Source organism: Rhinatrema bivittatum, chromosome 1 (genome assembly GCF_901001135.1).
Source record: "Rhinatrema bivittatum chromosome 1, aRhiBiv1.1, whole genome shotgun sequence".
Taxonomy (NCBI): Eukaryota; Metazoa; Chordata; class Amphibia; order Gymnophiona; family Rhinatrematidae; genus Rhinatrema; species Rhinatrema bivittatum.
In genome coordinates, this window is record NC_042615.1 from 703,184,032 (window position 1) to 703,209,276 (window position 25,245).

General features: G+C 43.8%; 1 protein-coding gene across 6 annotated transcripts in view; it reads right to left on the minus strand.

Moving 5' to 3' along the window:
- MAST4 (microtubule associated serine/threonine kinase family member 4) overlaps positions 1-25,245 on the minus strand; it is a 963,205-nt gene that overhangs the window by 28,778 nt on the left and 909,182 nt on the right. For 5 of the 6 annotated variants that reach the window (XM_029575908.1, XM_029575928.1, XM_029575955.1 and 2 more), the window contains one exon: positions 22,776-23,002. In XM_029575908.1, the coding sequence (XP_029431768.1) occupies positions 22,776-23,002 (227 nt within the window). The remainder of the gene's footprint in view (positions 1-22,775; positions 23,003-25,245) is intronic. The other variant, XM_029575919.1, reaches the window with a different exon arrangement.

A 25,245-nucleotide genomic window follows, 5' to 3' on the forward strand; every position in this document is an offset into this window, starting at 1 on the left:
CTGAAAAGTCTACTCAAAACAAAACGTGGCTCACTTTAATTCAGGTAATACACAGTAGACACAGCAAGTCTTAGCATATGGTAGGTCTCTCTGGGGCCTCTCTAACCCTCTTGGATCCTGCCAACTTGTTAGGCTGAAGGGATCCTCCCTGGGACCAGAATCCCTTGCAGGGCTGATCCTTAAGGAAATCCGGCTAGATCTCTGTGGCCAGTCCCTTAAGGACATACTCTCCACCTCAGCTCAGCCCATACAAGGGACACCTCTCTTGACAGGAAATCCAATTGGCATTTTCCTTTTCTGCCCTATTTCAGATCTTATAGTTGAAGGGCTGTAGGGCCAGGAACCGTCTCATCACTCTCACGCTGAACTAGTTGATTCTTATTTATCCATAGGAGCAGTTGGTGGTCCGTTATGAGCATGAACTGTCATCCCAGCAGGTAATAACGCAAGGCCTCTAACGCCTACTTGACTGCCAAGGTCTCCTTCTTAATTGTTGAGTAATGCTCTTGCATGGCATCAGATTCCGGCTAACGTATGACACAGGATGTTCTTGGCCATCCTTTTCCTGGACTAAGATGGCTCCCAAGCAGACTTCTGAGGCATCGGTCAGCACCGTGAAGGGTTTGGTGAAGTCTGGGCTTATCAGGATTGGTTCAGAGCATATCACCTCCCTTAAGTCTCGGAAGACCTTTGCTACTTCCTCTGACCATTGGATCTTCTCTGGTGCTCTCTTTACCACAGACTTGAGAGAGGCTCCACCTTCTCTGAGTAGTTGGAAATAAACCTTCTGTAATATCCCCTAATGCCTAGGAATGCTCTCACTTTCACTTTCCTTTGCAGAACTGGTGCCTGAGTGATCATCTCAATCTTCCTGGTCTGTGGATGGACTTTGCCCTTCCACAGGGTGTAGCCAAGATACTGGACCTCTTGCCCTCCCAGCAATCACTTCTTCACGTTAGCTGTAGCCCTTTCTCTTCAGACTGGATAAGATGTGCCTTCCAATTGGGGCTGTAGACTACAATGTTGTCCAAGTAGGCACTGCATACCCTTGATGTGGGTGTAAGCAGGTACTTGACAATCATTGAAATGTTGCAGGGGTGCCATGAAGTCAAACGGGAGTTCAGTGACCTGGAAAATTCCATCAGGCATTGAGAACGCAGTCTTCTCTTTTGCCAAAGGCGCGAGAGGCACCTTTAAATACCCTTTGGTAAGACTGAGGGCAGAGATGAACTGGGCCGACCCCAGATGCTCAATCAATTAATTCACTCATGGCAACAGATAGGTGTTAAGTTTTGAGACCTTATTGACCTTTTTAAAGTTGATACGGAACCTTACACTACCATCTGGCTTCAGCACCAATAACATGGGTGAGGACCAATCACTGTTAAGACTCCTTTTTTAACCCTGAGCTGGAGCATCTCCTTTAACTCGGTCTTAATGATGCAGTACCTAGGCTCGGGAATACAATAGGGTCACTGCCGAACCACAACTCCAGGAGACATGATGTCATGTTGCACCAGGTGAGTATGACCAGGCAGGTTTAAGAAGATCACCTTGTTTTTTTCTACCAGCTGCTTTAAGTCAGTTGTCTGTATAGTGGACAGCTGTTCTCTGAAAGGAGTTTGGGCTTGGTCCACTTCAGGCCCTACTTCTGAGCCAAACTCTCTTTCCTGTACACATTACATTCCGTTGCCGCCCATTTCTTCAGGAGATTTATGTGGTAGATTTGAGTTTTCTTTTATTTTGAAATTCATGGGCTCTGTTTTCTCCAAAACTTCATTGCCAATGGTCTAACAGCTTGCTTTCTGATGATGGAAAGAGGACAAGGACACGGTCCCCCAAGTGAAATACTCTTTGTATCGTGGGATGATTGTAAACGTGAGCTTGAGAACTCTGATCCTTTTCTAGACATAAGCAGACTGTCTCCCCAGCCTTTTTTTAGGCAATCCTGCACTTGGAGGACATAGTCAATGAGGTTCTGCCCAGGGTTTGCTTCATCTTCCCAGTTCCTAGGAGCTATGTCCAAGATGCCTCTCAGTCTCCTCCCAAATAGCAACTCAAATAGGGAAAACCCCATCGAGATCTGTGGTACTTCGTGGATTGCGAACAGCACATAGGTTAGTAATGCGTCCCAGTTCTTGCCATCTTCATCCACAAATTTCCTGAACATTTGTTTGAGTGTCTGATTGAAGCACTCGACCAGGCCATCGGTCTGTGGGTGATACACTGAGGTCCACAGAGTTTTCACCTTGAGCAGTGCAGAGTTGTTACATGACCTTAGAAATGAAAGACGTACTCTGATCCGTCAAGATCTCCTTGGGCAGCCCAAGTCATGAAAAAAACCTCCATTAGGGTAGCTGCCACTGTTGGGGTCTTCATGTTCCGTAGTGGCTCTGCCTCTGGATATCTTGTGGCATAGTACAGTATGACGAGAATGTACTTATTTCCTTGAGTCAAAATCTCTAGTAGCCCCATAAAAGTCATGCCCACTCTTTCAAAAGGGGTCCCTTAATATAAGCCTTGGTATGAGAGGTGCTGCCCATACTCTGGCAGGCTTTTGTTAGCTCGCAGGTAGGGCAGGAATGTCAATACAACTGGACTTGTTTATGAAGGCCTGGTCAATAGAATTATGCTAGTATCTTTTCCCGGGTCTTTTCCTCCCCCAGGAGACCCCCCCTAGAAGGTGACTATGTGCTAACTGCATGACCTGCTGACAGTAAGGTTTGGGAACCAGGAGTTATTTTATCACTTCTCCTTCTCACTTCCCTTTGTGACTCTTCAAAGTAAATCTTTTATCACAAAATAAGGAGGAACCGGGTCTGAAAGCTGCACGCCAAGGACTACATTTCCCAGCCACCTTTTGTGTATGCTCCTGGGCCCACTTAAAGGATTCATCCTCCCACTGAGCCTGCCTAAAGTTCCTCGGATCACCCCCGGTTTTCCGATAAGATAAGACATTCTAGATGGGTGGTTGTTCTCCCTCCAACTCTGAACCCTCCTCCCCGACTGCCTCTAAATTAGCAGCGTAGGTGTATTTGACTTGTTGGCTTTGTCTCCAGGACTTAGGAGTCTTAGAGTCTTTATGAAAAGTATCAGGGTCCTCCAATGGAAAGAGTTTGGTAATTCCAACTCTTCATAATTGTGGCTGGATGAACTGCTGTAAGCTGGTTCTAGAGACACTTGAAGTTTGGACAATCCCGTCCAATGATCATGGGGTAGGCTAGCCAAGGGAGTATTCCCAACTCTCAAACATATCTTGGCTGGCCGGGGTTTTCAGTTATAACTGGCTTGCTGGATATTGTCAATGATCTTTGTGAATTCATGCCAGGGTCATTACCTTGTTGTAGTCATTTTGGACTTGCTTCACCGAGTAACTCCAAAAAAGCATTTTCACACTACTAGAGTACACTAATACTTGTGTTGGAACACCATCTAGCTTGACCAAGATCATGAATGTAGAAACTCCCTGGCTGGAGACATTCATAAAGTTACAAAAGTGTGGGATTACAGCAATAATGTCCATCACCTCAACTTTCCTGTGGAGACAGTCCCTGGCAAAATGGCCCCGTTCTCCATAACTGAAGCATGGTGGTCTGACTGAGGATTGTAGGTGCAGTGAAAAGTCCAGCCGGACCTGAGCTGCTGACAGTTGAGACTTCTTAGGACTCCACTATCCAAGTTGAGGGGTTTCTCTCAGAAACGTGGTGATTCAGATGTGGTCTGGGCCTGATGATAGGCACCACTACTTCTAGGGCCTTTTCAACTGTAAGGCTTGGGAGTCGCAAAACCCTTTGCCACATGGAAGAGTCAATGGCTATCTTGGAACTGTTCCAGCAGAACTGCTTTGGCTACCTCCACTCTTGTTTTCCCTTCCAGGTGCAACCACTTCCAGGTGGCATCTTTAAGTCTGAGGTATTCTCCAGCCTGTAGAATTCCCCACTGAAATAGCTGTTGGTAGGCTTCTGAAATGAGCCCCGCTCTCCCTAGAATAGCTGCTTTGACTTTCGGGTAGGTGGCCCTCCCTTCTGGATTAGTTGTTTGATAGGCATCTTGACTAGTCCCGGTGACTAAATTCCCCAGATAGGTAGCCCACTTCTCCTCTGGCCAACCTGCCAGTCGTGTTGTGTGATCAAAGGTTTTCAAGAAGCCAACTGGGACTTCTTCAGGGTTTATCTTATGGGGTATTTGTGATACTGAAGGTGGACTGGTTATGGCCATTTGCACAGCTTGGGCTATCTGCATTAGAATTGTATGCTGCTGCATCAGCTGCTCTCACAATGCTTGCTGCTGATTAATTTGTGATTGCTGGGCATTTTGTAATTGTTGCTAGCTGGTAGCAAGGACCTGGATCACCTGCTCCAGTAGGTAATTGTCAGGTTCTTATGGCCTGGTTTGGCCTCTGTTGGAAACAGGATGCTGGGCTTGATGGACCCTTGGTCTGACCCAGCATGGCAATTTCTTATGTTCTTATCATTCCGGCTTACTGAGCTGCTCTCCACACAATGCACCTCTCCTGGAATAGGAGAGCTGGTCAAAACAAAACAAAAATACTGCCCTGTCCTGCCCTTACTCACTGCTTGACCACCCTTGGCCTGTGGTGCAAAAGCTAGGTGACAGGAATTGGGAGGCCCCAGGAAAAAGAAAAAAAAACAAACCAATCTGCAGGGTATTTTTTTTCCTGTTCTCTTGCTGTGGCTGTGGGTTCTTGTCTTTGCTTCCCACTTAGGCAAGAGATCCCACTACTACCACCATATGTGGAAACTCGAGCAAAGGAAAAAGGAAGCAGACTCTAGCTGTTCCTTAGGTGCACATTATTTACAGTGAAAAAAAGTAAATTCAAAACAAACAATGCAGCACAGCTTAGCTCAGATAATACACAGTCCTGAAAAGTCAGCTCATAAACAACGTGGCTCATCATAGTTAGGCTTATGTTAGGCTGAAGGGATCCTCCCTTGGGGCAACAAAGTGGATTAGAAGCCAAGAATGTCTATTTAGAAACTTTTATTTATGGAGACGTATTCCTTTTTAGGCTTGCCTCCCAATTCCTGTCACCTAGCTTTTGCTCACCTAAAAAGGAATACGTCTCCATAAATAAAAGTTTCTAATCGGACATTCTTGGCTTCTAATCCACTTTGTTGCCCTCACAGCTTTCTTAGACAGCCTTCCTTGTTGCTTCGGGGATCCTCCCTGGGGTCAGAATCCCCTTGTGGGGCTGATCCTTGAGGAAGACTGGCTAGATCTCTGAGACCGGTCCCTTAAGGTAGTTTTTGAGAGAGTTTCCGGTATACTCTCTCAGAGTTATCTAGTGGGGTTCCCAAAATTCGGATAGAACATTGTTTGCTAGTGGGCCAGCAGTGTTCCCTGAGTATGCTGTACATACTATTGGCCCCACATTGAAAACAAACAGCAACAGCAATATGCACAATGACACAAACTATGTAAAGAGGAGTTCTATGGCTGTAAAGGATGCAAAGGTAACATAATCCTCCTTCTCCCCTAAAATACCTTGTATAACTCCTCTCATCCCCTTTTTCCCTTTCCCTCAGATATACCAGGCATGCAGAGGCTATACTTCCATGACCAAGCCTAATCACATCAAGTCCTGGAAAAAAGTATACATAATGACAACAGGACAAAATGCTCTGGAACACCCACACAGTGGTCACCATCTGCACTGTCCTAGCTGAGTGAGATATAGACATTAAGGCAAAAAGACACACACTCAGTGTGCTCTCCTGATGATGCGCTAGGCAGGGGGGCACACACTGGATCCTCTTCAAGATCTGAGTCTATCTCTGTTGGAATGCCATTACTGATTACTACATTATGCAGCATATGCTGTTGATTATGTAGCATACAGCAGACAAGCACAATCTCACTAATTTATGAGAGTCATACAGCAAGGTGCCTGCCTCTTCACCATTTTGTCCAAACAGTGGAATTTACTTTTCAATAAGCCAAGATGTGCTCTATCACAGAATGAGTCGACAAGCGTGACTCATATTTCCTCTCTTGTTAGTGGCCCAGGTCCAGCAACAAGGGTTGAAGCCATGGCTAGCAGCCATAAACTGCATGTGAAGTGCTGGCTGCTGCCCTTATGATGTGTTGCACTACTCATAGAGGGAGGGTTATCCTTTTGGCATAAATAATCTTTCCTTTAAAAGTGTTGTTGTTACAGTCACAGTCCATTACAAGGCTGACCTCAGGGGTTTTGCCAGTGCATAAAACCCCCCTTTAAAGCTATGACATTGGGCACACTGACAGTCCTGACATAAGTGACTGAGAACGTGGCAATCTTCTTTGGGATACAATGTTTATAAGGTTTCTCTCTAATATGGACATGAGGTACAGAAGAAAAGAAAGGATACGAAATGCTTCACACTTTGAAATCTATAGTATCTGCATCCTTATTAGATAGTGGCCAAAGGTTTGGTATCCTCATCAACATACTACTACCAAGTTTGCCTATACCAAAATAGCCATTTTTTTTTCTCAGGGTGTAGGCCACGGAATGCCAACTGTGGTCCTCGAAAGCCACAAACAGGTCAGGATTTCAGGATATCCACAATAAATATGCATGAGATAGATTTGCATGTTTTGCCTCCACTGTATGGAAATCTATCTCATCAATGTTCATAGTGGATATCCTGAAAATCTGGCCTGTTTGTGGTTCTCGAGGAGCAGAGTTGGCCACCCCTGGTCTAGGCCATATAAGCATCCCATGTAAAAAAGTTTTAGTGTCACTAGTACATGACCGCAAAGATGTACAATAATTAATTCCTAATGCAGGTGACCTGGAAAGCCTTAAGAACTGTTTTCGAGTGAGCTGACTTTCCTCAAGGAAGGCTTACAGTCATCTGTTTTGAAGAGGAGTGAAGGACATCTGGAGACCTCCAAAGGAGTTTCCACCACAGAACAAAGGTTGGAAGATCTGGAATATCCTTGGACCATAGGTACTATGGGGAAGAAGGACCCATTCCACATCTAGGACACCCCAGCCACGTTGGAACAGCTATACCTTACATTCCCATGGAAGGTAAGCCTGTCTCAAGACCCTGCACTGAGGAACATTTCCCCAGAGGTATAGAAACTTTAAATCCTTACTCCAGGACTACAGATAAAACTGGATGTAACTGGATATTATATATTGTTTATGCATCTTAATTATTTTTCAACAAATCACAGTAAACTTTTATTTGAACATCCAACTAGTGAGTCCAGCCTGGGCTGAACTTCCCAGAAGAGCCATAGTAACAAACGAGGAAGGGATTTCACCTATGCTCTAGGCCTTGAAGGATATCCTTCCCTCCCAAGAGATCAAGAACCCACACCCCGGGGGCAAAAGACTGGTGAAAATAACATTTGGACTCAGTCTTGGGATTTTTATGACCAGAGTAAGATTTAGCCTTCATCCTGAATTGGGGGTTACACAGGTGTCCTGGGTGGCCCCAGGAAACTGAAGATGCACTTATGTGTATCATACACAATTGCACATTGAGTGGAAGAGCTTGTGCTCCCTTTCATGGGCTGGCATGCTAACCCCCAGTGTGCAGTATATGGCACTCAAGACATTAGTGAACTGTATGATAGCACAGAAATCTGTCTTTAAAGCCAGCAGTTCATGCCTCCGAGAGGGAATTCTGATGTTATCAAGAACATGGCAGTGCAAGGCTCGGAGCACCTGGTATAAGGACCGAGAAAAGCTTGGTTGTAACTTTCTGACAGTTGTTTGTAAGGAGCTGGAAGCCATGAAATAGCTACCTGAGTAGTTTCATAAAGCTTGGTATAGCATGGGATTTGGCTGTGACAGGATCTAATTCATCTTGAGCTTCTCATAGAATACCATGATGGTCTGTGAGCTCAGACAGTACCCCAATTCACCTCCTCCTTAGGAAGACCGAGCAATGTGGTATGGGCATGATAGATTCACTCCTGCCAGACTCAGTGTTGCCTCCCTTATGTGGTGAGAGGCCCCCAAGCCCCTGTGGGCTGACCTGTTCTAGTTTCCCATCCGCTACCTGCTGTTGCTCTGGCATGAGTGGCATTTTTGCCTCCCTGCCCTTTCGCTGGTACTGGTTTGATGTGCAAAGCCGCCACTGTGCCAAAAGCAGACTATAGTGTGAAAACATTTTGCCAGGAAGTAACCTGCCGGCTAGGAAAGCATTTTTATTGGTCTACAGCTTAGTAGATGGATCAGGAGGACAAAAGAAATATTGTGAGAAAATAGCGATTTTCGTGCAATCTCTTGGCTTTACCCAAATAACTCTTCCTGAGTTATTTTTCCATAAGATCTGCTATATTTCCAGTGTTACTGTGTGATATTTTACTGCAAGAAGCCATAGACCTTCCTCATCTCCACACTTTGTATCTGTTTTTCTTATTTGCAGAACAATTAGAGAAAACAGTTTTTACCTCTTGGTGTGACATTCTACTATGTGATGCAAATTGTTTTCAGGCGAATTCAGGCATTTAACACAAAACACGTGGTAAAGTCCTATCTTGGCTTAGTGAATGAGCCCCCAGGTTTGTACCTGAGGCAATGGAGGATAAAGTGACTTGCCCTTTAGGGAGCAGCAGTGGGATATGAATCCTGGTTTCCCTGGTTCGAGGCCTATTATTCTAATTACTAGGCTACTCCTCCACTCATGTCGCTGCTCCTGTTCCCAAAGTAACCTTTCATCATTACTGCCTCTACATTTTTGAACCCATAGTTTGATGGTACCTTATACCTAATCCCAGGTATCATCATGTCTGGTCACTTACTCCCTCTCTCTAATTCCAGCTACAAGAAGAAACATTCTGGGGTTGAAGAAGCAGCTCATGAGACAATGTGACATGTTTCTGCCATGCTCATAATCAGTTTTGTTTTTATATAGTAAATGAAATGTAAATTACGGCAGAAAAGGACAGAAGTGGTCCATTCAGTCTTCCCAGCAAGTTATTTCTTTTGGTGGGTAGTAACTGCCTCTTTGTGCAAATTACCCAAGAGCCTTCTGTTAAAGGTAGTAACTACTACACCATGCAGGTTATCCCCATGTCTTCCATTAACAGTAGTAACTGCCGCTCCGTGCAGATTAGACCTTATCTTCATTTCCTTTCTTTAGTCACTAGGGATACCCAGTGTTTATCCCAAGCCCTTTTGAATTCCATTACTATTCTGGTCTTCACTACCTCTTCCAGGAGGGCATTCCATGCATCCTTTCTTGAAGAAATATTTCCTGCTGTTATTCCTGAGTTTCTACTCTTGGAGCTTCATATTATGACTCCTAGTTCTACAGCTTTCTTTTCATTGGTAAAGGTGTGATTCTTGTGCACCATTAATATTTTTCAGATATTTAAAAGTGTGTATCATATTTCCCTGTCCCTGCTCTCCTCCATGGTATACATATTTAGGTCTTTCAATCTCATCTCATAAATCTTCCAGTGCAAACTTCACACAAACTTGGTTGCCTTTCATTAGACTGCTTCCATCCTGTCTCTATCCCTTTTGAGATACAATCTCCAGAACTGAACATAGTACTTCAGGTGAAGCCTCACCAATGTACTGGGGCATTATCACCTCATTTTTCCTGCTGGTTATGCCTCTCTCGATGCAGCCCAGTATCCTTCTGGCCTTAGCCACCACTTTGTCACATTACTTAGCTTGATTTCAGATCAGACACTATCAGTCTGAGGTTTCTTTCCTGGGCTGTGCACATCAGTGTCTCGCCCCCGCCCCCATCACAGAGAGCTCCTTTGAATTTCTGCACCCCAGATGCATGACTCTGCATCTCTTGGCATTGAATCCAGATGTCTAATCTTCGACCATTCTTCAAGCTTTCTTAGATCACTTTCCATTCTCTCTACTCCTTCAGGTCTGTCCAATCTCTTGCAGATCTTAGTGTCATCCACAAAGAGATACATTTTTCCTTATAACCCTTCCGCTATGTTGCTCACAAAGATATTGGACAGAACTGGTCCCAGAACCAATCCTTGAGTTACTCCACTTATGACACTTCTCTTTTTCGAATAGGTTCCATTTACCACTAATCGCTGTTGTCTGCCAGTCAACCAATTTGTAATCCATTCCACCACCTTGGGACCCACTTTTTATTTTGTTCATAAATGTCCTGTGCAGGACAGTATCAAAAGCTTTGCTGAAATCCAGATAAAGTCTAATTTTCTAGTCATCCAATCAAAAAAAATCAATCAGATTAGTTTGGCATGACCTTTCTTTGGTAAAAACTTGCTGTCTCATATATCCTGCAACCCAATGGACTGTAGATAGTTGACTATCCTTTCCTTCAGCTGTGTTTCCATTAATTTTCCCACCACAAGATAAGGCTAACCACCCTGTAGTTTCCAGCCTCCTCTCTGCTCCTACTTTTGTGAAGCGGGTCCACCACCACCCTCTTCCAGTCCTGTGTCACCATGCCCGTTTCCAAGGATCTATTGAACAGATCTTTCAGCAGACTTGCCAGAACCTCTCTGAGCTCCTTTAGTATCCTGGGATGTAGCTAATCAGGCCCCATGGCATTGCCACTTTCAGTTTTGCTACTTCCACTCAAATGTTCTCTTCTGTAAATGGGGTTGTATCTACTCCATTCCCATCCTTACTCTTGTCTACCACCACTGGTCCTTCATCAAAGTCTTCTTTAGTGAACACTGAAGTAGTTTAATATTTCTGCTTTCTCCTCATCTTTTTCTACATGATGACCTTTATCTGCTTTCAATCTTAAAATACCACCTCTAGTTTTCCTCTTTTCTCTGATGTATCTGAAAAATGTCTTGTCACCTCTCTTTACCTCTTTGGAAATCCTTTATTCCTCTCTAGCTTTTGACATCATGATTTCTTTCCTCATCTCTTTCAGCTTCCGAACATATTCTTCCCTGTGTTCCTCTTGTTGAGTTCTTTGGTACTTTTTGAATGCTGATCTTTTTGCCTTTATTTTTTCAGTCACCTCTTTGAAGAACTATATCTGTTTCCTTTTCCTCTTACTTTTATTTACTTTTCTTACATAAAGATTTGTTGCCTCACTAAAACCAAATACCCTGACCACCCCAAGGTCAATACCCTAAAATTACCAATCAGAACAGCATTGATCGTATCAATATATTAGATACAAACTTTAATATATCTCTATAATTTATTACTTATGAATCTGTTGCCCTCAGTGGTTACCTAGAACATTACCGATTGGCTTTTATAACACTGGTGATGAATTCAACAAGCTAAGTACAAACCTGTGTGAGCTAGCTAGTAACTGCTTGGAGAAATATGAAAATATTTGATGTCGCTAGTGTTGATAACATGTTGTGACTGTTGCTCCCATGCAACCATTAAGAATTTTGATAAGATACACATGTATTGTTTTTGGGGTATATTAGAAAGAGTTGTTTGGAGTAAAACTATTTTGAATGAGCATGGTGGAAGTTTGGTGTGAATGTCGAAGAGTATGTACGATGACGTGTATGAGAAGGGAGGTTGAAGAGAGGGTTTCAGTTAGATTGAAAGTTTTTAAAAACTTTTCTAGAATATTGTATCATGGATTTAAGTGTGTTATGAAAAAGTAATACATTTTAGAGCTATATTAAAGTTTATATCTAATAAGTTCATATGTTGATATGATTGATTCTGTTCTGATTGGTAATTTTAGGGTATTGGTCTTTATTATAGCTCCTTTTAATTTGGCATACTGTTCATCTTCATCCAGTCTTCTACCTCTTCTTAAAAATACTTCCCTATGTTAACAAAGTCTGTATTTTTGGAATTCAGGACTTAGATCTTCATGTGACTTCTCTCCATCTTGGCCACTATATCAAACCATACTGTCTGATAATCACTGGTGCTCAGATGGGCACTTATCTGGACATTTAAGATACTATCTCCATTCATGAGCACCAGGTCCAGTATCATTTCTCCCCTCATCGGTTCCATCATCTTTGGTCTAAGCAGAACACTTTGAAGGGCAGCAACAATCTCTGCTTCTTATAGATTCTGCAGCAGGCATACTCCCGTCCACATCAAGCAGATTAAAATCTCCAACAAACAACACTTCCCCCCTTCCTTGCCACCTGTTGGATGTCTTCAGCCAGATCTTTGTCCAGTTCTTCTGTTTGATTCAGAAGCCTGTAGACAACGCTAGTGTAAATGGAAGTGCCATCATCTTTTTCCAAGGCAGCCCCACAGTGCTTGCTCTTTTCCCCACACCGCCTACATTTCAGTTACCAGGGTATTGTTTTTGACATAAGGAACTACTCCTTCCCCTTTTCTGTCCTCTATCCTTCCCTCAACAGGATATAGCCTGGGATAGCCGTATCCCATTTATGAGGATCACTGAACCATGTCTCTGTAATAACAATATCCAAGTCTGCTTCCACCATTACGGCCTGCAAATCTGGAATTCTGTTGTACAGACAACAAACATCTGTGTACACAGTTTTTCTCTCTCAGCTGGCTGCTCTTTCTAGGCACCTTTTCTTCCCTTCTGCTTAAAAATGGATTAAATTTTGTCCTTTTCTTTACTCACTTCCTGATCTGTATATGATGGGGGCAACATTCCCATTCCATTGCCTTCTCTCTGTGATCCCTGTCCACTAGTTTAAACACCTGATGAAATATGATCTGAGTTTCTCACTTAGGATCCTTTTCCCTGCCACAGACAGAAATAGACTGTCTTTACCATATATGTGTCGATTTTAAAAGCATAGCTTATGCAAAAATGCCAATATACAAGCGTATGTGGGTCATGCACGTGGATTTTAAAAAGCAAAAAATACACACTTATGTACCCATGTGTGCATGAGGAATAAGGAGGAGGAAAAGGGGTGGGAATGGGCATTCTGGGGTGGGGCCAATATTTATGCCTGTAACATCGTATTTTAAAACCAAAAACCGCAGCATGCATATGCTAGATATCCGCATAACTTTCTTGCTGCTCCTGATGAGAAGCAAGCTATAGATCTTGAGTTTTAGGGCTTATAGAATAGGATGAGGAGTCCAGGTCAACTGGGTGGTGTGCAGGATGAAGAACCAGAGGAGTCTGAAAGACCTCCATATTAAATGGACAAACTGGTGAACTAACTGGAAACCTGGGAATGTGCCTTGTGCGAGCATGTTTTAAAATCTGCTGACACGCACGTAAAAGCCGACAAAGTCCAATGGAAGGCACGCGCACTAGCTATGCTTGAGTAACATCTTAAAATTAGGAGCATACTTACGTGAGGCTGGTGTATTTTACAACATTCGCCCACAAGTGCGCATGATTAAAAATTTCAGTGTATCTTCGCTGGCACACGTGCACTCATTTTAAAATTAGCATTGTAGTCTTTTTATTATTTCATACACAGCCCCACCAATATATCCAAATCCTTCTTTACATCAGGTTTTGGGCCATGTATTGAAGTTGTCTATGTGGTTCAGCCTTTCCCTTCCCTTTCCATGAACAGGTAACACTTCTGAAAAGGTAATTTTCTTTGCTACATGCAAAGCTTCTTCCCCAAAGTCCAGAAATCTCTCAGTACTGCCTGCATATTTTTTCTAGCAGTCACTGATCCCCGGATGGCTAATCAATTTTATAGTGCTTGTTTTTTTCTTTAATGGTGTTGAGAATCTGGCTTCCATTTCTGCCAGCTGAGGGTCCTGGAAGGCATTTATGTCCTTCAAAATGAGTCCCCAGGTTGATGCTTCTAATGATAGTCTCCCAACAGAAGGAGCTTTCTGTTATGCTATTTGGTAGTATTTTCAGATTTCTGTAGACCACTATTGATATTGTCTCTGAGCCAAAGGGGCTTCCTGTTATGTATGAAAGTATTTAGGGTTTTTTGCCTTTCCTTTCAGATGCCGCTTCAGTTTCCAGTTCTGGAACATCTTTATTTTCCAATGCAGAAAAGGTGTTTTGTATGAGCATCATTTAGAAGAATGGGTGTCTCTCCATCATAGGCCTTACCCGTCCAGAACCCACTGTAATCAATTTATTACTGAGTTTCTGAATCCTCTATGGGAGTGAAGGCAGATATTTTGGATGCTACATAATTGGGGAGTTTTGTTTTTTTTTAATCCTAGACAATTCCTCTTTCAGATGAGTCAGCTCCTTTTTTATTCCAGACAGTTGAAGACAAATGGGACAAGACTTCAGCCTCCAGATAATGTGCTTTAGGACTAAAGCATCACAGTTGTTGCACTGAATAGAAGACATTATGTTAATGTGTCTATGAGGATCACTTGTATTATTGTGCTTAATCTACAAATTGCTGGATTCGTTTTTAATTAAATGAAACAATTTGACTTATGTTCCTGGAAACACTTTTAAAGAAAACACAGCAAATGATGGCAGGAAAAGACCAACCACCCCATCCAGACTGCCTAGTTACTCCTGCTCAGCTACCACCCAAACAGTGAGAGTAATTATAAGATATTACCTCTTAGGATAGTTTTTATCAACTTCCTCCTTTGTACTCTACCACCTTAGATAGATTAGCGTACAAAACCTCCCACTTATTTCATACCCAGCTCCCCCTCTCTTCCCATGTCTAAGCATAAAGCTTTGTAATAATCTAAAAGGCTACCAATGCTAGTGTGGCTATTTGGACACCTGTCTCAAGTGTAGCCTGGCTGACAGACATGGCTATGCGCACGTCCGTGATTCTGCTGAGACTTCTGTTTCACATAACCCACTTCAACATTCATTTTGGTGGCCCCAACAATCATTGTTGAAGAGTTCTAATATGGCACTTTAAACACTTAAATAAGTGCCACTAGGTTTGCTTCTGCTATCTATTCATGTTGCAACTAAGGATCTTCGCTGTTTATTCTATGCTCTTTTAAAGTCAATTACTGTTTTAGTCTTCACCTTCCTTTCCATGAAAAAAAAACAAAAACACTTATTGATGCTGCTCTGGATTCTACCTCCTTAAAGCCTCACATCATGACCCCTTGTTTTAGATCTTCTCTTCCAGTGAAAAAGGCTTACTTCCTGTGCATCATTAATACCTTTCAGGTATTTTAATGTTTATTAAATCTCTCCTTTCTCGTGTCTCCTCTAGATTATACACATTTACATCCTTAAGTATAAGCATATGCCATAGCCTCAAAATGCTTTGAGATCAATTTTTGGCTGGCCAATTTTATTTATTTAAAAAATATTTATGCTCTGCCTATAACAAATCTATGCTAAGCAGATTACAGCTTAAATTTAAAACATACCACAAAACATGGGCAGATTGCAACAAAATTTAAAACATAAAAAAATTACATTAAAATACAGATAAAGACAATCATTAATGAACACCATTAACCAGGATATTACTGTCAAGCTAATATTAATCCTGTAGCACAATTACACAACTCATGACCCATCAGGAGGGCCTTCATCTGCTTGCAAAAAACTAATGTCCATAACAGAAGCCCATAAAGAAACCGGGAAGATATTCCATAAAGAGGGGCCTATTGCAAAAAAGGCTCAGTGAAGAGTTTTGTTTAGCCAAGCAAGCCTGTTGGAACCTCAATTAAAAATTTTCCTTGTGAGCGTAAAATACAAGGGAGATTATAAAATTTGAGCAAATTAGAGAGGTAGGATGGGTCTAATTCTAAGATGACTCTAGCCAGCTAAAAGTTTGGCTGAAAATCAACCCTAAATGTGTTAGCTAAAACTTGGTTGGCTAAAATTAGGACTCTGTGCCTATATTTAGTTGGACAGTGCTGAAAAACAGTCCTAGCCAACTAAGGCCTAGATTTACTGTACTAAGCTGCGATGTTTTACCAGGAGGGCGGAGCGGCCCAATATCGCAGGTGGTGCATCCATAATATTGGCTCATACACTGAAAAAATACTGCAGCTGTATTTTGTCTGGCGGTAAATTTCCGGGAGGCAAAACAATGCAGTAGAAGCTTGTAATGTGCGATGGCAGCCCCTAACACATGGAGCTGCCATCGCCTTAAAAGGCCCTGCTTAAAAAAAAATAAATAAATAGCTGCAAACTGTCCAAAAAGTGTCTGCATGGTCTATAATGACCCCCTCCCCATCCTGGCACTGCCAATCGAAGCTACCCCTTTAAAAAAAGGGTATAAAATTACAGTGAAAGGTTCACATGATGACCAGCTTCCCCCTCCTGGCCCAACCCTTTTCCTCATGGAATAAATAATGGCCAAATGGTATGCCCCAATCCCTCTCTTTCCATTACAAAAGGGTAAAAATTGGGTCCTCCTGTACCACTTCCCTCCAACCTCCAAGTTTATAAAAACCCTGATAGTGGTATAGTAATCCCCCCTCTTCTCCAGCCCCCAAGTCCAAAAAGATTTGTGGTTGTAGAGTGATCCCATCTTGGCTCCACCACACCCCATTACTTCAAATCATGGCTAGAAACTGTCCAGAAGAGCCCTTGCCACCCCTAGCCTTGGGTCCATTTGGCACCATTTTTCAAAATAGCACCAACCTAGCTCTTTGCCTGTCACATGACTGGGGCAAAGTCCAGGCACTGGACCACAGCCATATGCCTTTGATCTGATGCCCAGACTTTGTCCCCATTCATGTGATGGGGGTAAGGCCAGATTAGCACCATTTTGGACAATGGCACTGACCGAGCTCAGGTCTAGGGCACCTTGGGCCCTTCTGAACAGCTGTTTCCCCATTGTGGAAGGGGGATCCAGGGGGTGCACTATTGATCCAACCATTCTTATTTGGACTTTTGAGTCTGGGGATGGGGGGCCTACTATACCACTACCTATTCATTTTAAAACTTGGGGGTTGGGGAGGGGCACATCTTTTCACTTATTTTATGGAAATGGGAAGAGGGGCAACCATTTGGCCACTTTTTATTTAGTAAGAATGGGGTTGAGCATCGTTGAGTGAACCTTTCATTATGATTTTATACATTTATATATATATATATATATATATATTTTAAAGGGTCTTCCTTCATTGGCAGCCCCGGGGTAGGAAGAAGAGTCATATTAGACCTCTGGACATTTTTTTGGACAGTTCACAGCTTTTTTTTTTTTTTTTTTTTTTTTAACAGTTAGGCCCTTTAAATCTACTGCGGGAGCATTGGGACTTGCGTTAGGGTGTTGATGCTCCCATGGTAGATTAACATTTTTATGAAAGATGTAGATAAAATAACGTAGCTGACAAATTTCTAAGTCAGCCACATTATTTTATTTACCTAGGATAATCTATGCATGAGATGCTTTGCATATATTTACAAAATTCATGCATGCAAATGCCATGCAAAGCAGCTCAATAGAATAGGGGAGCGAATTAGACCTAATTTATGCACTATATCACCACAATAGGACTATATCACGTGATATACAGCATTTATTGTACGATATATCCTGTTTGATATGTGTAACAGCCCTAACATTGTTTGATGAATTTCCCTCTAAATTCTCTAAACAACCCACCTCACCCACCAAACCAAGCCAGTATTCCCCCTTTCCTCCTGACTGTATTAAACATTTTTTTTTTAAAGTTATGCTGCTGGATCCACCTTCCTCTCTCTAGACTGTGCTAAATATTTTTAAAAGCTTCCCATAGCTAATCCCTTTCCCTCCATCTATGCTGAATATTTTTTTAAAAGATCACATGACCTGATCCCCCGCCCTTTGTTCCTGCTCTCAAATATAAAGACATGCCAGCCCAGTGAACCCCAACTTTTTTGCAGTCCCAAAAAAGGCAAGTATTGACCAGGGGTCTTCCCAGCCAGCGTTTACCTTTTTGGGACAGCAGGGAAAATGGATTCTGACTGCCACTGTCTTATTTTTTAAAGTAGGGATGAAGGAAAGGGATTGGGCCTTCTAAAAATATTTACAGTGTCAGGAGGGAAGAGATTGGGTCACCACACTTTCAGTATATATTACAGTCAGGAAGGAGGCAGTACCTAGATTTGGCCAGCCATGCATGACAGCTTGAACTGAAAATCAGTGCTAGCCACCTAACGTTCTTTCCCTAACCTCCTGACCTTAATCTACCTCCTAGATTGCCCGGGGGGGGTTACCTGCGCCAGGCCTATTTTCAAAAGGCCCGGCGACGCGCGTAAAGCCTCAGGACGCATGTAAGTCCCGGGGCTTGCAAAAAGGGGTGGGAAGGGGGCGAGGCGTTGTCAGAGGCCTCCAACATGGCTGCTGGGCCAGGGATCGCGCACCGGCAATTTTAAAAATTGTCCTAAATTGTTTTGTTTTTTTTGGAGCAGCCTAGGAGGGAATGGGGGAAGTCAGCACGTCTCGGCGCATGCAAGGTGCACAACTGTGCACCCTGTGGCATGTGCCGACCCCCAATTTTATAACATGTGCACACCTGCGCATGCATGTTATAAAATCGGGCATACATGTGGGCGTGCCGGGTAGCATGCGCACATGTACGCCGCGCGCGCTCCTTTTAAAATCTACCCCATAGTGTCCACAGCGGGTTTGAAACATAATCTTCCATTCTCCTCCTTCCCTGATTTGACAAGATTATATGATCCCCTCAAATCGAACTTAGTGAATATTTGGGCTGCCTTGAGATGTTCCAACAGTTCATTAAGAAGCAGAGGGTAGCAGTTGCCGATAATTACGGTGTTCAGGGCTCGATAGTCAATACAGGGCTAGAGGGAACGAAAGAAGATGGGTGCCCCTGAGGGTGAAGACTAGTGTCAAACAGTGATGTGATTCGGCCAAACCTTTTGGTTCGGCCTTCGTTATTGGCCCGCCGCGGAAAATTTCGTTTTCCTGGAGTTCGGGCCAATTTTATTTCAGCTGACTCTGAAACCCGCCCCAACCCTTCAAATTTAATTGATTGCAACCCCTCCACCCTCCCGCCCCCCCCCCCCCCAAAAAAAAAAACTTGCCGAAATTCCCTGGTGGTCCCAGAAGTGATCTCCTGCTCTCGGGCTGAAGGCTGCCAGTAATCAAAATGGCGCTGATGGCCCTTTGCACTTACCGTGCGACAGAGGCTATCAGTGCCATTGGCTGGCCTCTGTCACAGGTAGGAGCAATGGACAGCCGACGCCATCTTTAAAAATGGTGCGGGCCATCCATTGCTCCCAGGGCTGGTGCAAGGGGATTAGGCGAGCCTTCTCCCTTGCGCCCCCCCCCCCTCCCCAGTCTCCTACATCGTTCTCAATCACGCCCACTGACTGTGTGGTTTCTGGGTCATGAGCAGGTTGGGCACTGCTCGCGGCCCGCCAAATCTCCATTCCTCTTTGCTGCTGCTTGCGGCCCCATATGGTTCGCACCTAGTGGTGTACCAAGGGTCTCCAGCGCCCGGGGGCTAATGCATTTGTGTGCCTCTCCAGCATCCCCCCCCTTAATCCTTCTTGTACTAATGCTTAAGGTCACAGAAAATCAGTGGCATCTCTAGACAGAAGAATTGGTTTGTTTTTTTTTGGGGGGGGGGACCAAAATGACATTTCTTCATCACACCCACCTCTATAGCATGGATCCTGCTTTAAAATTGGTTACAAAAAAAAACGTGTGAATAAAAAAGTCCAAAGGGTCTTCTGCGTAATTTTAAAAAGCTGGCCAGTTTCACACTTCTAGTAAAACTACTATAAAATTATTTGATAGCCTCATTCAACTAATTCTATATGGCTATGAGAGTGAAGTCTGGAATATATAGGAAGGGACAGAATGTCAACATAAATCCGGCACCTCCAGTTCTCTAACTCTGTGCATCCACTGAAATTCCCCCAAACAATGGAGCTTGGATGTTTCCCTTACAGCTCATCATACTAAAAGATATTTTCAAATTCTGGTGTCACCTCACCGTAACAGCAGCACGAACACCTTCCACTGCCCAGCACATTGCGAACTAACACAAAACCCCGCAAAAGAGACACTCAACATCTATACTGCAATCCCATCATAACATAACAGTAATAACACCAAGGACTCAAACAACAATAACCCTACCTGTGAAAAAGCAAGGGTAAATATTACACTGGGTCCTAGAATACCAATACACCATCTACTGAGGAAACAAAACAAACCCGATTGCTATAGATCCCTATACAGACACTACATGCTAGCAGAATCTCTCATCATGGTCACACACAGAGCAGAGACAGACTCTCACCAAATACAGAATACAAAATAAAGGAGCACAAATTAGACAAAAACTGAAATGGAAACTCCAAGAAGCCAGACTCTGTGTATTAACAATGGATAAACAGAACCACCATTCCTCATAAAACAAATAAAATCAAGAAACATAAAGCATCAGTTATAATAGTAAAACCATAATAAAAGAATATTTTAAAACTATTGATAGACTTTCTATTAATTAAAATCATGTACATTTTTTACAATTTCCCAAACACTAATAAAATATTTCAAAACAGCACATATATCAAACAACACCCAATAATTAAAACTAATAAGGATTTTAAAAAGCCCCTGCTGTCCCCTTCTGTGGGAGCTCTTGATTTCCAGTCACCCTGATATTGTTGAGAATTAGGAGGTTATCCTCAATCTCTCTCCCACACATACTCACATGTCCATTCTCTCTCACACATACACTGTCACATACATACATATTCATCACATGCTGTCTCTCACACACACAGAGGCTCCTCACATGCTGTCTCTGCAAACATTCAGGTCCTCTCTCCCACACAGTTTCTTAACTCACACACAGTCTCTCAACTTACTCTCACATACAATCTCTCAACTCATCTCATATACGCACACATACACACTCTACAGACCCTCAGCCTCTCTCTCACCTCTGGGCCTCCTCTTCATGTGTCGCCACAGGATGGGCTCTGCAGCGGCCCTGATCTTCTCGGGCCGCCCACCGCAATGTGGGATCCGTGGCGGCCCTGCAACTGGGCCTCTTCCTCTTCTTGGGCCGCTGCGACTTGGGATTCGCGGCGGCTCGGAAGCGCTGCTCCTCTTCTGCACGTGCTGATGCTCCTCCTCCTTTCTGCCTGCGTGGCTCTGGCAACGTTTTCTTCCGGGGCCATGCAGGCAGAAAGGAGGAGGAGAACCTGCACGTTTAGAAGCAACCTTTTTCTTCGGGACGTGCTCCACCACGGCCCTGCTGATCTTCTTGCTGTGTGTATCCTGCACACAGTACAGCACGCGGCTGATGCTCCTCCTCCTTCCTGCCCATGCGGCTCCGGCAACGCTTTCTTCTGGGGCCACACGGGCAGGAATGAGGAGGAGCACCTGCACATTTAAATGCAATCTTTTTCTTCGGGTCGTGGTGACGTGAGCTCCACCACGGCCCTGCCGATCTGCCTGCTATGTGTCACTGCTCAGCCGCCAGTGGGATGAGGTCCACCAGCGGCCGCATGAGCCTCCCTGCGCCCGGGGGCATTGGCCCCCCTCGGGATTCCACTGCTCACGGCGCCCCCTAATACTCGGCGCCCTAGGCCCAGGCCTAGTTCGCCTAGTGCTTCCACTGGCCCTGATTGCTCCTACCATGTGACAGGGGCCAACCAATGGCACTGATAGCCCCTGTCACACGGTAAAGGCAAAGGGCCATTGGCACCATTTGATTAATAGCAGCTGACAGCCCGAGAGGGGGAGATCGCTCCCGGGACCCCGCTAGACCACCAGGGACTTTTAGTAAGTCTTGGTGGGGGGTTGCAATTAATTAAATTTGAAAAGTTGGGGGAGGTTGGGGGTTTTGTTTTTTTTTAATGTGTCCTTTCTGCCCCCCAAAGAATATATATACAGCTCTTTATTTTGGACACACCAAATGCTGGTCTAATAGGGAGCCTCTAATTAACTTAACTTTGTTTAGTAATTTCTGCAGGGCTTTTGCTGATTCTGAGTCTATGTGGCTCCACTATAGATTCCTCTGGTCTTCAACACCTATAGGCAAGAGGTGGGGGCAGGGCTTCCTTTGACCACTAAAGGGGTTTTTTTTTGTTGTTTTTTTAAATTTTAAACTGTGAGCTGTCTGCAAGGGCAGCAGGGGGGTGGGAAAGGGGGTCTATTGCAGACCCTTGAGGTTTTACAGTATTCATGGTAGGCAGGACTTTCTCTGGGCTATCGGCTCCTTTAAGCAATGGTGGTCCCCCAGTCCTGGAGCCACCATCGCACATTCTTTGGGCAGCTTTTGTTGCCATGATATTTCTCCACATGAGAAAAATGTGGGCAAATATCATGGCTTAGTGAATGACCCTCATGGCTTAGTGAATGACCCCTATAGTCTGTAAGCCCTTTGGGTCAGAGAAAACACTGAACCTGAATGTAACTCGCCTTAAGCTACCAATGAAAAGACACAAGCTAAATCAATGAAATAAAAAAAAGAGAGGGAAGAGAAGAAATATCCTCATCCTGTTTTCTAAGCACCACAACATCTTTTACGTCTATGAACCTGTGCAATATTAGATGACATCCTGCTAAACACACATTCACAATATCAACAAAAACAACTAGAAAAATATCTTCCCCCTCTGTACATCTGAGGGGGAAAACTGAGCAGAATATTACCTGGGAAAAACAATTGCTCAGTATGGAACCATAGGCGAAACCTAAAGATTTTTTAGTCATCAGTTGTAAAGACAAAACCTGATCAAATGCCTTTTGAAACAGGACATCTGCCAAACACAATGCATAGTTCAGGGGCACAAGGTATAGAAAAAAAGTTTTTCCAAGGACAATGAAAAATGAAGATCAACTTTTGCAAATCAAGACCCCAACTATCAAGCTTATAAATCTTTTTATATGTATATATACACACACAAGGCTTATTCCCACTTTGTGTCTGTGGGAAAAAAAGTTTAGTAAGTAGGGGCCATGGATAGAGAGCGAAGCAGAGAAAGGGTTGTTTTTCTGGGGATTTCTTCTATATGAACGTGAAACCTGACCTGAAAGCGTAGCGCTGCTGATGGTACTTGCTGGAGTAATGACTTCTGCTTCTTCCTGAGCACTTTCCTCTGAAGCAGATGCAGCTTTGTCTGGCTCTTCCTGGGATGCTTCAGGACACGACTTGATGCATTCTCCCTCCGCTGAAATTGCAAATTTTGGCAAAAGGCCTGCGCTGTGCTGTTTGGCACTTTCAGTATCAGAGGAGACAGAAGTAGACAGTTGTTGCCTGAAGAACATTATGAGTACACAAAAAAACAGAAGCCTGAAACAGCACCTATAAAGATGATACATATGCAGAAAAGATGATCTGGTAATTTAAGGTTAAGCAAAATTCCTGCACACTATCACTTTAACAAACAGCAACAGAGAAGTGTATGTTTTCAGTGAATGCAAAAAATGAGGCCAAAAAATGTTCAGAATTTTTGTATTTGTTATACACACAAACACACATTATATATATATATATATATATGTAACAAATATACATGTATATACACACACATATATATATACACACACACACACTACTGAAAAGTACCCAGCATTGCCCGGATTGTCTGATCCTTAACAGATATAAGGATAGATTTTAAAAGGAGTGTGCGCGCAAATGTACGCCCGATTTTATAACTTGCGCACGTAGGCATGCGCAAGTTATAAAATCAGGGGTCGATGTGCGCAAGGGAGTGTGCGCGCCGAGCCGTGCTGCTTTTCCCCCGTTCTCTCCCAGGCCGCTCCGAAATCGGAGCATCCTGGAAGGGAACTTCCCTTTCCCTTCCCCCTAACCTTTCCTTCCCATCCCTTCCCCTAACCTTTCTCCCCAAGCCCTACTCTAACCCCCTCCAAAATTTGTATCTTACCTTTTGCGCCTGCCACTGGACAGGTGCAAGCTGCACGCGCCGGCACCCTGCCGGCACGCGATCCTCCAACACAGTGGCAATGGCCGCTCTGTCAGAGACCTCTGGCCCCACCCCGCCCCCGGACTGTCCCACCCCCACTCCATCCTACCCCCGGACCGCCCCTTTAGTAAAGCCCCAGAACTTAAACGCGTTCCGGGGTTTTACGTGCGTCACCGGGTCTTATTAAAATAGGCCCGGCGCGCGTAACCTTTTTAAAATCCGGCCCATACATTTTAAAATCAAACAAAAGTGACAATATATTGTATTATTTTATCAAGTAATTAACAGAAATAAACTTAGAGAACCTCTTTATAAACTACATTGACAATGTTTCCCGTTGCTGGCCACTAGGGGACTCCATACCACATTGGATGAAGAAGCCTGCAGGATAGCCACCACAGATCTTATCCTGTGGTAGCCAAAGGAGGAAAGGGATGACGTAGACCCCCATCCCCAACTGAGGAAGAAGGGGTCTGGCGGAAGAAGAGGCCCTGTGTGTGTGTGAGTGCTGGGGAGCCTGTGTGCATGCATGTGCATGGAGGAGCGTGTGTGTGTGTGGTGTATACACGTGCCTGCCTGTTCCTATATGTGAGGGCATGAGAGACAGGACTTTGCAGATAGAGTATATTAGCGAAAAGTACCTGGTGTTACTCAAGCTGTCTGAGTTACAAATGATGTAAATGTTAAAAACCAAACAAATGTTGAAAAGCTAAATATTGTTTTAATGTATTAGCAAATTAAGAGAATAGCCTATGTGTGTGAGAGCTTCTGTGTCTGTGTGGGAGACTGACAGACAGGGCTTTGGAGATAGAGCCTATTGTCTTTGCCTAGTGTATCTTCCAATTTTATAGGATACACAGACAGACAAGACAGTGTGTGTGTCTGACTGACTGATCAGCACAAGCCATATATATATATATATATATATATATATATATATATATATAAAACAGGCCTCTGGTAACTTAGCACCGAGGCCTAGCCCTGGGTCGGAACTGGCGCCAAGGCCTGGAGCCAATGTCTAGCCCCAGGCCATACCATACTAGAGCCTGCCCAGAGAGGGCCTGGTCCTTGTCGAGTGCCCCAGTGAAGCCATACTACAAAATGGTGCTAGCTGCACCAGAGGAAAGTGCAGAAGTGACATCACTTTGACGCCATCCCCAGGCACTATTTTTAAAGCACTCGGACCCAGGCAGGAGTAACTGAACATCGCTCCTGCCTGCTTCGCCACAGGATCTGGGAAGTGGGTAAATGGGGAAGGAGTGGGAGCTCCCCAGCTCCAGCACTTGACAAAGGTCTGGCTTTGGCACCAGGCCCAGCTCAGAGCAATTTTTTGGCCTGTGAAGGCCAGCCAGGGCAGCCATAGACCTGTTTTTTTGTTTATTTATTTATTTCTTTAAACTATTTTGTTGGTTCAGTGTTTTGTTTTGTTTTTTTAAGAGGGGGGTGTTTCCTGGTTGAATATTTTTTTCAGTGTGGCAAACAAACTAAATCGAAAAAAAACAATAAGCAAACTGAATAAAAACATACCAGCCCCCCTCCACCACCAAAATGAAAAAATGAACAGAATGAA